This window comes from Xiphias gladius, chromosome 15 (assembly GCF_016859285.1).
Source record: "Xiphias gladius isolate SHS-SW01 ecotype Sanya breed wild chromosome 15, ASM1685928v1, whole genome shotgun sequence".
Classification (NCBI taxonomy): domain Eukaryota; kingdom Metazoa; phylum Chordata; class Actinopteri; order Istiophoriformes; family Xiphiidae; genus Xiphias; species Xiphias gladius.
This window is the reverse complement of record NC_053414.1, coordinates 21,987,877-22,001,185: the sequence shown is the minus strand read 5'-3', so window position 1 is coordinate 22,001,185 and position 13,309 is coordinate 21,987,877. Positions and strand designations below refer to the sequence as shown.

The following is a 13,309-nucleotide window of genomic DNA, read 5'->3' as shown; positions in this document are numbered from 1 at the left end:
TTTTTTCACTTATGTAACGTTGCAAAATGTCTCAAATAGATGCAGAAAAACTAGTCCATGCTTTGTTAATTCTAGGATGGATTATTGTAATTCCTTATTATCAGGCTGCCTTTTTGGCTTTTATATATTCAGTAAATCTTGACATCTTTGCATTTGGGAATGATGATCGTCTACCTAAGGCTGCGTTCACACTGTTGTGGTTTTTGTAGTTAAAGTGCTACTAAATGACAATCAGTTTTGTTGTCACAGTGATTCACTGATTATATCAGCAAACTGTAACAGCTACACCTCTTAAACATTTAGAAACTCCCACAACACAGTCAATTTGTTTCTTGTTGTTGTTGTTGTTGGCTGATTATGTATTGTCAGTCCCCACTTCTTTTTTCATGTCATTTAGTCAGTCACGAATGCTTCTCTAAAATGTTGTACTGTGCTGCTTAAGAAGATGCCAGCCACAGCACTTTTTTCAAAGCGACAGCTTTCTGTCTGCCTCCCGGCCGCTCCCTGTACAATTTAAAGTGGGAAAGCACTTTGGAGAAAGAAAAAAAAGAAGAAAAAAAAAAGGCTGAATAGTGTGAACATGGCTTACAGCGATCACACCAGAGGCTTTGAAGATGCATGGCATAGCGTCCTGGAGTGTTCTCTGGAAAGCAGGCGGCTGAGCGGTTTGTTTCTGTGCTATTAGCATAACCCAGCTTTAGCACCGTGTTGTGCATTCGTGTCTCTTTAGCTTCAGTTGCATCTACTATCACCGCTCATATTCTTGAAGCATTTCAAACAACCAATATGATAGAAATCTTCAGCGAATCCAGCTGTGGTCACTGTGATTGACACATTACATGACCTAAAGCCTGCCTTACAGTTACCTCTACTTTGAATCAGTCACACACAGGGAAAAGAAACAATGCAAATACGAATGCCTACATGTTTGTTTTTGTTGGGTTTTATGGTAGTTGAAGTCCTTTAGTTTTACAGGAGATTTAAATAAAGGACTGAAGCCGTTTAATACTTTAGCTTGTCAAGTACTTATTCTCCACATTCAACTTACCTTTTATTCTGCATTTGCTCAAATATAACTTGATGTTTAGAGTCTGATCTAATCTTTCATCTACTCTCTTTCCAGTCTGTTGCATTGTTAATTCTGTTACCAGCATAGAATGAAGCCACATTACATACAAATTTCTATGTGCAATAATAAAATATAGAAAAAGATGTATTTATCTGCAGAAGTTATAAAGCCAATAAGCCTTTCTTAATAGGAATTTCTGAACTTTTCTGACCTGTACTTTATCACGTGAAGTGTGTACCATTTATCTGTCTGTGTTTCTCTCATTTCTTCTCCCCTTTTTATCGCAGTTGAACAGTAAAATAGATCATTAGCTTTAAATGGACTTCAATCCGCTCATTACATGTCCCATTTACCTTCACTACATTAAGCTCTACTTTTCATAACAAGATGGGGGGGGCAGAATGAAAGAACGCACATGTGGAAAGATTTAGACAGAATGAGAACGAGAAAGCGGCAGAGAGATGAGGACAAAGATATGATGAGAAAAAAGACAGATAGATAGAAAGATACAAAGAAAGTTATAACCAGAAAGGGATTAAAATCTTGGGTGGAAAATGAAAAATGTGCCTATGAATTAGGAAAAGAGAATTGAACCTGTACTCTCTTTTTGTTTTTATTGAATACACCTCAATTAAAAACTGAAAAAAAAAAAAAAAAAAAAAAAAAAAAAACATCATGATAATGACTATGCTTCAGTCTGTTTCTTTCCCTACCATTTAACAGCTAATGACTGACAACAGAGGGGGAAGTATTTGAACCATGTAATCGCCTTTTTATCAGTGTTATTTTTCTGTGCTTTTCATGAACCCTGCAGTAGGTGATATAATCAGTGCAATGTGTTTGAGTGTGTGTGTAGGTTTCACTTCATGCATGTCACTTCCTTTTCCTGATGTATTCAAACATCAGGAATGATGTTTGAATGCCGTGTGTGGGATGAGTGGCTTCCCTTAATGCATGCCACATGTTTGAGTCCTTAACGTGTTTTAATTAATTAACTCTGTGTTTGTGTACTTGGGTGCGTTGCCTTGTTAATGCATGTGTTTAAAGATATATGTATGGTTGTGTGTTTTTTGTTTGCATGCATGAATGAATGTGTGTAATATTTGTTTTCTATGTCAATATATTCATACTCCTAAGTGGTGACAGTCTTGTTTATGATGATGATGATGTTTATGATGAAAACTGACGAATTAAGTGCTTTTTTAACAGCAATAATTTCTTTTATGTCACTCCACAGGGGTGTTAATAACATAAAATCTGTTGAAATTGTTGAAAATCAAAACAGCCCTTATGTTAGGATTTGCTGCGTTGAATTTATAACACCAGTCACTGAAGTGCTTACTTTCCCTTTTTCACCTTAGGCCTTCGCCACAGGTTTCACTGCCTTACTTATCTGCACTGACCTGTCCATTGACCCAATGTTCTCATTCCTCCTTTCTCTCTGTATCTTTCCATCCCCACGTAACCCTACACCTTGCACTCTCACTCCTTTGTTTCCTTCAACTAATCTAACTTCTTCTAGTTCACCCAGTCCTCAAAATGCCTCCTCCCCCTCTTCTCCTTTGATCCCCTGATATGCAGGTGGTCCTATTTCCTCTACTACCCATTTTGATTTGTTTTCAAGCATCATTTTTGTCTCTCTCTGTCCATCCATCTCATACCTATGTGCCAAGTCATCTCAGTTAATCTCTGGTTCTAAAACCTATTTTACATGACACATTTTTCTTTTCTTTTTTTTTTTTCAAAAGGATATTGCTTGGAGTACTGGGGAATGTAACGAGCCTCCCTAGGGTCAGCTGAGAAAAGCTCAGAGAGCCATTTGTAAACTTGTACTCACATTTTACAAATCCGTGCGCACCGTTTATAAACCGTGCTCTTGGATTCGTAATCTGTGCGCACGGTTTTCCGAGTACCGATTCCGAGTACAGTACAGATTTACACATGGCTCTTTTTTTTTTCTGAGCAGACTCTACGGGGTAGGAATGAGAGAGAATGAAGACATTTGGCAGAAGTTTCAGGATGGATTCAAACCGAGGATTTAGCAATCACAAGGTAAGAGTCTACTAAGCCAATGGGGCACCTATTATTTTTAGGATTTAAAGTAGCATGAATACGTTAGACTAAAAGAATGGCACAAATACAAGGACAAAGCCTTTGTTCAGGCAATACTAAAAAAGTCAAACAACCACTTTCGTGAGCTAACATTCATCTTAAGCACACAATTTACTCAGTGCGATAAAATGAAAAGAATATTAGCTTGGTGCTGCCGCCATGCTTGATGAAAACTGACTAAATGCACGATTGAATAAAGACATTAAACACTCACGAAGAATACCAAGCGACCAGTATAGTCTTAACAATTCCCCATATATAAAAAAAGTCATAAAGGCTGGAATGTCATGCGGTGTCGTCGGCCTACCCAAACACTGTCTCGCCAAATTCACTGCCTCTTTCTAAAGCCAGTCAATAAAAAAATAAACAAATCTTGCAACTCTTTTTGTTAACCACTGCTCCTATATTTTGGTTCAATTTTTTCAACTTCTCTATATTTTCCACTTGTCTCAAAAAAAGTAACTGTTGCCATTTTGCACACCCTGAATGAATTCATATTTTTGCTGTATCCCATTATCTGCTGCTGCTACAACTCAATGTCCCTGCAGGAGGCAGTTTGATCTAATCTATTCTTCTATACACTAACTTCTATCCCCTCCCCCCATACTTTCTGTCACCTTCCTCTGCCTTCCGTCTTCTTTTTCCTCTATGTTTTGATTGTCCTCTTCATCACCCCTTCTCCAGCTTTGCTTCCTCTTCTATCTAACCTGTTTAGTGTCTGATCTCAATGTCTTTTTTTCTTCTCACTCTATTCAGTCAGTTATGTCTGTTCCTCTCATCTCTACTCTGTTTCCTTGTACAGAACATGCATTGCATCCTGGTTTCCACCATGCCTTATCACTTCTTTGTCGTCCCCTTCCTTTCTCTATACACCCCTATCTCTTTCCTTTCCTGCCATTCTAGGTTTTTTTTTCTTTCTGGCCAAAGGCCACTTCAACTTAATCCTATCTGACAATGCCCAAATGAGGCTGACACATTAGTAATTAAGGAACTTCATACGCCCCAGAAAGACACCCAAAGGAAGAGGGGATGAGGAGAAGTTATAAACACATACACACAGTAAGCTGATGCAGTGACAGGGAGACCAGCAGCTCAAACTGCTGGTCTCCCTGTCACTGATCAGTCTGGTGCGTTAGCGTTATTGAGGAGCTGCCTGTGGTCACAAGTACTCTGTTTCATACTGTCTTCTTTTCTATCACACTTGTGAAAACAAAAGATAAACCATGACCTTCTTTCAGTTACCATCATCTTATCTAACCTGCCCTATGTGTGTTCACGTTCATGTATCAGTGTAGGACTCCACTTGGTAACAGCCTCATCCTTGTACACTATAGCCCAGATTTCTTTTGTTCCCTCTTTCAGGCCTGTCAGACAGCCAATCACCAGTACACCCTATTCTGCAGTGAGCTAATTACAAGTCATGAGCACACTGTACCACGGGACTGGCTACTAGGCTAACCCAGCAAGGTTTTACATACTAACACAGATTTCCCTAAATTGTTATTTGTGGCGTCACTATCTTAGTAATTATACACAAAAACATACACTTCATAAATATTCTGCCACAACTAAAATACTAACAACAAGTGGAACTCGTGAAGTGAACTAATGTGCCAGACTGCTTGTCTGACACATACACACACATTCACATGCATACTTTGAAAATGATTTAGAATACTTACTTTAGGTCCTGGAAGGGTTCTGCCCTTAGATGTGAGGTCTCTACAGAATGGCTGAACACCACGCCTTCATTCCCTGGAGAGAGGGGAAGAGTGGCTGAAAGGAAGGAATATAAATCACATGGGTCTTTTGCGTGTATGCCTGCACAATATTGTATCATACCTCTATTCTTGGAGCATTGGCAGACACTTAAAATGCATGACACAGTGCTCGGATCTTCCTTGTGTCATACGAATTATGTTCAAATACAACAATATTTCCCGCAGCAATAAATACATGTACTGGTAGCATGTAGTACCAACGTCAGAAGTATGGAAGTGTGTAGGATGAGGATGGATTTTTTTAATATAACAAAAATGTCACCCAAGTGGCATTACCCCCCAAACCATTTAATCCTAATGCAAGGAAGTTGCATGGTATGAAGATAACTGTAGATACAAAAGGCTGGCTCAGGTATAATGTATAATGTTTAACCCCCATGTCCAGCAGGCATGTCTGCCTTAGCCTGCAAGTCCTGAATAGATACTTGGGGAAAGTGCTGGCCATGGTTCCAGCTGAGACTGTGGAAAGCATGTCGGAGGACTCAGCACTGCTACAAACTTAATACTGCACAAGGTACCTATGAGCTAAAAGTTGTTGATTCAAAAAGATCTAAACTTGTGTTTTTGAGTTGAAACCTTGTTTTCTGAGGTTCATTCCAAGACCCACTGAACATTGCACAAATGTCTCAACAACTGCTATAAAAAAAAAAAAAAGAAAAGAAGAAATGATACCAATTGTGTTGGCAATGGTGGGAATGGCAGTTAAAGGTGGATCTCTTTGTGTGTTGCAACTGCATGTTTGCTTTCTACTCTATACAATGATGTGTCTCACTGACTGCATTACTTTTGGTTTTACTGCTCTATGTATATTTGTTTGAGACACTCTCCTGTGCACTCTGAAAGCCTGTTGGGTGGCACCTGTCCATGTGCACAATCCCCATGAACTGTTTTCAAAGCAGAGATATTGCACTGGAACCAACACATTTCACACTGGGTTTATATTTTTACACATGGAAATCAAGAATAAGCCAACTAGTATCACACCAACACTAGCTGCCATGGCACTTGCTTGCATTGGCTAATTCCCATAAACAGCAGACTCACATTCAACCTTCCACATTATTTGTGCAGTCTTTGCTGTGCAGATTTTGCTACTCCAGAGGGCAGCAATGTGAGGACATTTATATTACTCGTTTTAAATTAAAAAAAGAAGATCTTTCTACAAATCTAAAAAAATTAAATAAAAAAAAGTAGCATGGCATGACTCCAATGGACCTCAGTGCATGAGCTGAATGAATGAGTTCATATTTGCATTCTTTCCACTGTTCATTCTCTCACCTCCATCAAACAGTAAATGACAGCAACAATCCCCTCTAGACCTCCACCCCTTCAGCTCTCCCTCCATCCTCTGCTCCCTTATTCCTTCAGAGTGCCCCTAATGGACAAATCTCCCCAATTACCCAGGCCGGTGTATGTGTATGTAGGTGTGTATTTTGTATTTGTGTAGATAGCCATAAAAGTTGAATTTGTGTGTTTTGGTACGCAGGCATGCACACGCACGCACACATTTCCACTTGGTTTTCTCATTGTCATTTCATGAGAGAGAATGAGCAAATGAGAAAGAGAAAAAAATTGGAAAAAAAAAACCTAAGTGAACCTAAGGACAATTTTTTCATTTCATTTTTAGATTTTCTTTTAATTTCACTTAAATTGTTTTGTCTTTTTTTTCTGCAATGATACTCACCTGGCTTTTCTCAGACGTCTTGTTCATCTGTCTCTTTTCTCTTTCTTTCTGTCTCTCTTTTTCTTACTGTATCTCTCTTGTTCTGGCCTCTTTGTCAATTCAGTAGAAATCTGCTCTGCTTGCTGACACAAATCTTGTTTGGTTACACTCATCAAAAGCACTCTGTTTTGAGAGCTTATAGTGTGTGTATGTACCGTAAACTGTGTGTGTCCTAAAGTAATCTTGTTATTCAACAGAAATTAGTCCACTTTGTCTACCACTGTCTCTGCCTTGCATTAATCACAGAAATTGAAATTTATAGCTTTACCACGATCTGCTGTTTTGATGATATGATAGATATTTTAATTGCAATTCAGCAAAAAAAAGCCATGATAATGTCATTATTGTATACACATTGTATTTCAGATATCTGGATACAAGATTAATTTCAGTGCATGGGAGCATTCATGGTGTTAATGGTATCTACTCTTTGTGCGTACCCCTACCTGTGACTCTGAGTTTCTCAGTACCGATGCTGATCTCTTCTTCATCTGCAGAGAACAGAACTCTTTCTCCATCTGTACTCCTCACCTCAAACCTCTGACACTGAGCCTCCACCATCTCTGAACCTGAAAAAGTTGAAGGGAGAGAGAGAGAGGGGGGGGGGGTGGTTGTTAAAATTGAATGCAGAACACCGATCCAAAGCCCATTACATAACCATTACTGCATGAAGGTTTAGCCTGAACAACCACACAGGGATTTGAACTCTCAACCCCAGGTTTTTCCCAAGATGTTTGCTGTGACACCACTGCAATATCAGAAGAGATATGGGGAGTTGTTTTCTTGAGCAGAAACATATATATATAAAAAAAACCCCAAAACATTTAGTCTGTTGTACAATGCCCCACTTAGACTGGATAATCCAAAGAACAAGCTGTGCTCTAACAATTCTTGTCGGAACTACTCTCCACTAAAGAAACAGTCAATAAGAAAACTGTTGACAGTGTGCTCTGTGGATTAGTGAAGCGGGGACTGTTTCTGGAAAGAGATATTGCTGTTCAAATTTCAGTCTGACTTACTTTTATTTGCGCTGGGATGGCAGCATAAATGTGAGGTGGGAGACCTAAAAACCTTATCATATAAAGCCATAATCTGCATGGCTAGATACTACTAGAGCTCATTTGGGTGAAATAACCCTTTAAAACAAATTTCATGTGTTGGTTCTGTAAAATCATTTTATGTCAGCCAGTTGTGGGAGAACAGACTTAAAATAAAATAAAAGTATTGTTGTTTATTGTTGTTAATATATTATGTTTAATCTACAGAAGCAACAGTGTGTGTGTGTGTGGGGGGGGTAGTTGGTGTGCATATACCCACATTTTCACTGTAAAAACGAACTGTAAGCAGGCACCTAGGAGGCAAAATGTTACAAGCAAAAGAAAATAATCAAACAGGACTGCTTTGGGGTTGGAGCTTGTACAATCCCTGAGAATTTTGAGAATTAAAACTTTCACCTTAAATTACATTTCCCTTTATGATTTTGCCTACAGGACAAAATATCCTTTGAAGAGAAATGAAAGTTTTGACAAAGAAATATGAATAGAATATGTTGAAGATAATATTTTGAACAAACTGAAACAGTTTACACCTGACATGAAAGTACTTAATATGAAAGAGTATTAAGGAGGTTATACTTTGGTTGCCAAAAGAAATTCCCTTTCAACAGTAATAATCAAATTTCCATTCTATTTACACATGGTGAACAATGTGAAGAGTGCATGTTCCAAGACGTAAAATACGTAGACATTGAAAATAAAGTAGCCAGAGTGAGAAGGAAATCACTCTGTATCGAAGGAAAGAAACAAATCAGGGTGCTTCGAGCACATTTTTTCTCATTCCTTTTTGATTTAAACCAAGTTGAAGAGAAACGAGTTTTCCTCAGAATATTTACATGCAGGATGAACTCCTTACTGTGGCCAACAGATTGAGGTTCAACTTCCCCAAGAACATGAGTTGAAATTATTTGATAGTTCATATCCAAACACTGTGTTAGTGCCACAAAATAACAATAAAATAGAAGGTGGAAGGGAAAGGTTTTTTTTTTTTAATTGAAGAATTTACTTCCATCTCTCTGTGATTTTTTCTGTTACCAAAATACTGAACGATATCAGGCTGCATTAGACTCTAATTTGTAAAATTGTCAGTAGGGTAATTAGGCTACCCATAACTCCACTTTTTTGGCCACTAGGGGGAAGGAGAACTCAAAAAGAAGCTGTCGTTCTGGCTAAAGTGTTAACAATTAGATTCTTACACAGCGCACACAGAGCAACATTACCATCCCATATGCAGCGAGAAACATATGAAGAAAAACCAATCGTGTTGGCCACTTTTAGTTACACTTTTCAATGGAAAGCACTTATTTAGTGTAAAAAGCTTAGATCACCAGAATTTGCATATAAACATATTTGCTATTATTACCATTCTTAGGGGAGGTATGTGATTATTGTCAATGGTTATCAGTTAACTAAAGGTACTGACACTAACACTGACATTGTTCCAAACAGCTGAAAACTCTGAGTAGATTTGTTGCTGGTGGCTTCTCAAGAAAAGGTTGGTAGGGAGGTCTGAAAAGTTGATACATTTACTAAAAAAGTTGCCAAATTAACCACTGTAGTCCCAATGGCAGTGTGCCTGTTGTTTATCCATGTTCCCTTCGTTTTGTGATTTGTACTATGATGTACCACTTCTCCAACCCTGGTGAGGCAAAAGAAAAGTCTACCTGTCCCTCCCCCATCCCCTTCCTTCAGTATCTAGGCTCCCAAGCTATTACAAGTGTCAATTAGAAGCCCAAAGTGCCTTGTCAGTCATAATCAAACTTTATTAGCAGCCATCAATCTGGGATTAAGCTCCTTTTCTCATCTCTCTTTCCCTTTATCCTGTTTATCTCTCCCACCTTAAGCCTCTCACTCCTCCACCGACCGTGTGAAAAAGCAATTGAGATTTGTGTAGTGTGGTGGTGGTGGTGTGTGTGCATGTGTGTGCATGTGTGTGCATGTCTGTGTGTGCGTGTGTGTGTGTGGGGGTGGGGTGGTGGGGGGGGGGGGGGGGGGGCATTATGGGGAGAAGTTAATGAGAGAAAGGTAACAGAGGGTTTAAATTTGAGAAGGAGAGATGAAGACAAAGTGAAGCTGGATTAAATTGGAGATGTGCTGTGCTAGTTGCTGTCACAGACATCTAGCTAGTTATCTGTGGCTGTTCAGCTCTTGTCCCATAATACAGCTCGTAGTTGAGATTTCCAACATGGTTGCAGGTCAACATATTTCCGAAGATTTGTGTTTCATTCACAGAAAATGTTCTACTTGTCTTCTCAGTAAGGGTTTATAAACAATTTTCAAACAGCAGGAAATGGTCGACGACGATATTGAGAACTCCGGAAAATGTAGCTTGAGAGAAATGGTATAATTTCACACATACTGTAGAACAGCAGTAGCATCAAAAAAGCGGTTAACGAAGACAGCAGACAGGTATGACTTTTATTTAAGACCTATGTACAAATAGGAGACAACTATTGTACTTTGGTCAGTGTCAGGCTTTCCTCAAAATAATATAAAGGTATGAAAGATTATCCTAAAATGACTTGATCTTTAGCTACAGTACTATAACTCAATATTCTCTTTGCAGTGGGGCTGTAATGTGTGATTACATAAGAACGGTGTCAATGGATTCAACACTAAATGAAAACTAACCTTGGGGAAAAAAAATGCAGTGAACACAAAGCAATTTAGCGCTTTTCTGTATACGTATGTGCCACAGTTATTAGTTTCAAATGATTGCTCAGAGAAAAGGACTGACAGAGTGGAGCGATGGCTAGTGGTAACATGTTAGCTGAGTAGTTTTGCTTTATGGATATCAACAGATATGCAGTGTAGAAATGGAAAATGCAACAGTAGATGTGTTCACTTTATGTTTTTGTTTTCTTTTTCTGCTGTAAAACGTTTTTGAGTTTAGTTGTAATTGATGTGTCAGTCAGTAATCCTCTAAACTGCGAAGTAGAAGAAAGGCTTAATATAATTGTAGTCGCTTTTGAAATGTTTGTTCTGAATGTCTTAACACTGACAATAATTTAAAAAATAAAGCATAAAAAGCATGGAGTATCAAAGCTATCGAGACACGTTAAAATGAAAACTTCATTGTGGTAAATGTCTCCCAACATTGTACACATTTTACAGTTTTAGTTGTCAACCACATGACGAGTGGTTTGTCCGGTAATAACTATCTGATCTTTTTTCTTCATCTTGTTAGCAATCTCCAGGTAGCTAATGTAAATGCTGTGTAAATTAAATGCTTTTGGTCAATTAATTTGCTCCTACAAATGTCTCCCCCACTGATAACACGAAAGTAATTCTGCTGTCGCCAATAACAACGGGAGTCATCGTGAGGCAGACATGTTAATTGATGCACTGATTTAAATAATCACTTCCTGACAGGATCTTCTCTGCTGTCACAAGTGCCTCCCTCAGCAGGATCCTTCAGTAATAATAAAGCTTGCAGAATATCTCACTAATGCAGAAATGTGCTGGAGAAAGAAATTATGAAAAAAAAAAAGCATAAAAGTAGAGCATGAGTGACTGAGGTCCTGAGCCACATCTGAACTTTTTACTGTCTCGAGCATGTGATGTGAGTTCGAGCCAGCTGAGCCATTAAAGTCCTCTGCAGATATCCCATGCATTGTAACGTTTAATTCGTGGTGCTACAGCACTGCGTTGGGTTTATTACCACCCTCAAACACTGCATTTAATTTAAGATAATGAATACATGCTCATCTCACTTTTGCCAATTCATTTCCGCCTGCTGTCACAGGCTAATTTCTGGTTGTCACGGTTCACACAGAACCCCTTTTGGCATACGCATCTCTGCTAAACAATAGTTATACCAGCATTTTTAGGAACAAAGTTGTTGACTTCCATTTCTTATCATTTCTGCAATATTTTCACTCATGATTCAATATGATACTGTGAATTAGTGATATGTCTGGTTTTTTTTGGTCATCTTATGCGAAGTTAATGCAATGCAGTGATACTAAACATCTGCTTTGATCTAGAATGGGTATGCGAAAGAAAATCATGTATTCACATATCTTCACCACAAAACTTTATCACAGTGTTAAAACTACTGTCTCTGAAAGTCTGTTCTCCTTTGTGCAGTTTTAACATAAACCATGACTGTCAGAAGAGTGGACCACAGTATTTTTTGATAGTACATATGTGATTTTAGCATGAATTCAAAAGCTAGATACTAATAAATCCATATGCTGTACGTGAACTGTTCAGGAAGCGACCTCATAATCAGTCTGTGTAAGCAATGTACAGACAGGTGACATATTGAAGGAAATACCAACATAAAGTGTCTCAGTAAGGTCACCACCACGCGCCACCAGAACAGCTTCAATGCGCAGTGGCTTTGATTCTCCAAGTGTCTGGACTCTACTGGAGGGATGAACACCTGTCTTCCAAAATATATTCCCTCATTTGGTGTTTTGATGATGGTGGTGGAGAGCGCTGTCTAACACGCTGGTCCAAAGTCTTCCACAGGTGTTTAACTGGGTTGAGATCTGGTGACTGCGAAGGCCTTGGCATATGATTCAAATCACTTTCATACTCACCAAACCATTCAGTTACCGCTCGTGCCCGGTGTGGGGGCATCTGCATTTACTATGTTTCACCACCCATTTATTCAGGTTTTTCCTTTAATTTGTCACCCTCTGTATATATTTACGTAAATCATTTGGTAACCATGGTACACGCGTCGGCATGTGCGTGTGGGGATTTTACCCTGATCAATCAGACAGTCAAAAGCAATTAAAACAGCATTTAGTTGTGGTTGTACCCTCTGTGTACTTCGGCGTTTCATTAAGTCCATTAAAAAGACAGAGCGATCCCACAGTAATACCCCAAGGATATTGCTAATATCTCTTTTCATCCTGTATCTACCTGTTTGTCATTATTCATAACATGCAAACCTAATAATACTAATATTTTTTGAGATTAGATATTTCTACCTGAGCTCTATGTTCCAGCAGAGAACATACATAAATATACACACACAGTAAAAAGCATTTACGTGCAGCATGACCTGCTGTCTGGACTTTGTCTTCCTTCACATGGGTCCTAATGATGCGCGAATGATTGAGGACATGACATCACCAAAAGAGTTCAATCACTGACTTCATATTTGCTCCTCTTGCTTCATCTGTAAAAAGTCAGTGTGAGTAAAAACCGGACCACAACTAAAATGCAACAATTAATCCTTTTTTTTTCCTGGTCTGGATTAAATGAACAAAACCACAGGTAAGAATTAGCTAAAATGAAAGCAAAGGATTGTATGCGTCAATAGGCAAGTGTTTGCTAACATAAACTTTATAAGGTGATAATATGTCAGCTGTATTTGCAGCTTGTTCCAAAAAATATTTTTACAGGTTTTAAACCTGCAAAATGGTAAAAGCAATAAGAAGGGAGGTCTACACACATGCACAGCTGGGAATTGACCATAATAGCTTTGTACTGTTGAGCCTTTGAGTGCCCTACTGTAACAAGATAGATTTCTATTACGTTTTCAAAGGGACATCAAAGTCAGTTTGGATGCTAAGACTGGAGAAAACGCTTCTAATTTTCTCCAGTTGTGTAC

General features: G+C 38.6%; 1 protein-coding gene across 2 annotated transcripts in view; it reads right to left on the bottom strand.

Annotated features, from left to right (window-relative positions):
• Positions 1-13,309, bottom strand: part of LOC120800623 (zeta-sarcoglycan) — a 262,590-nt gene that overhangs the window by 46,348 nt on the left and 202,933 nt on the right. For both annotated transcript variants that reach the window (XM_040146854.1, XM_040146853.1), the window contains exons 5-6: positions 7,132-7,254; positions 4,864-4,936 (exon numbers count right to left, since the gene is read on the bottom strand). In XM_040146854.1, coding sequence (XP_040002788.1) covers positions 4,864-4,936; positions 7,132-7,254 — 196 coding nt within the window. The remainder of the gene's footprint in view (positions 1-4,863; positions 4,937-7,131; positions 7,255-13,309) is intronic.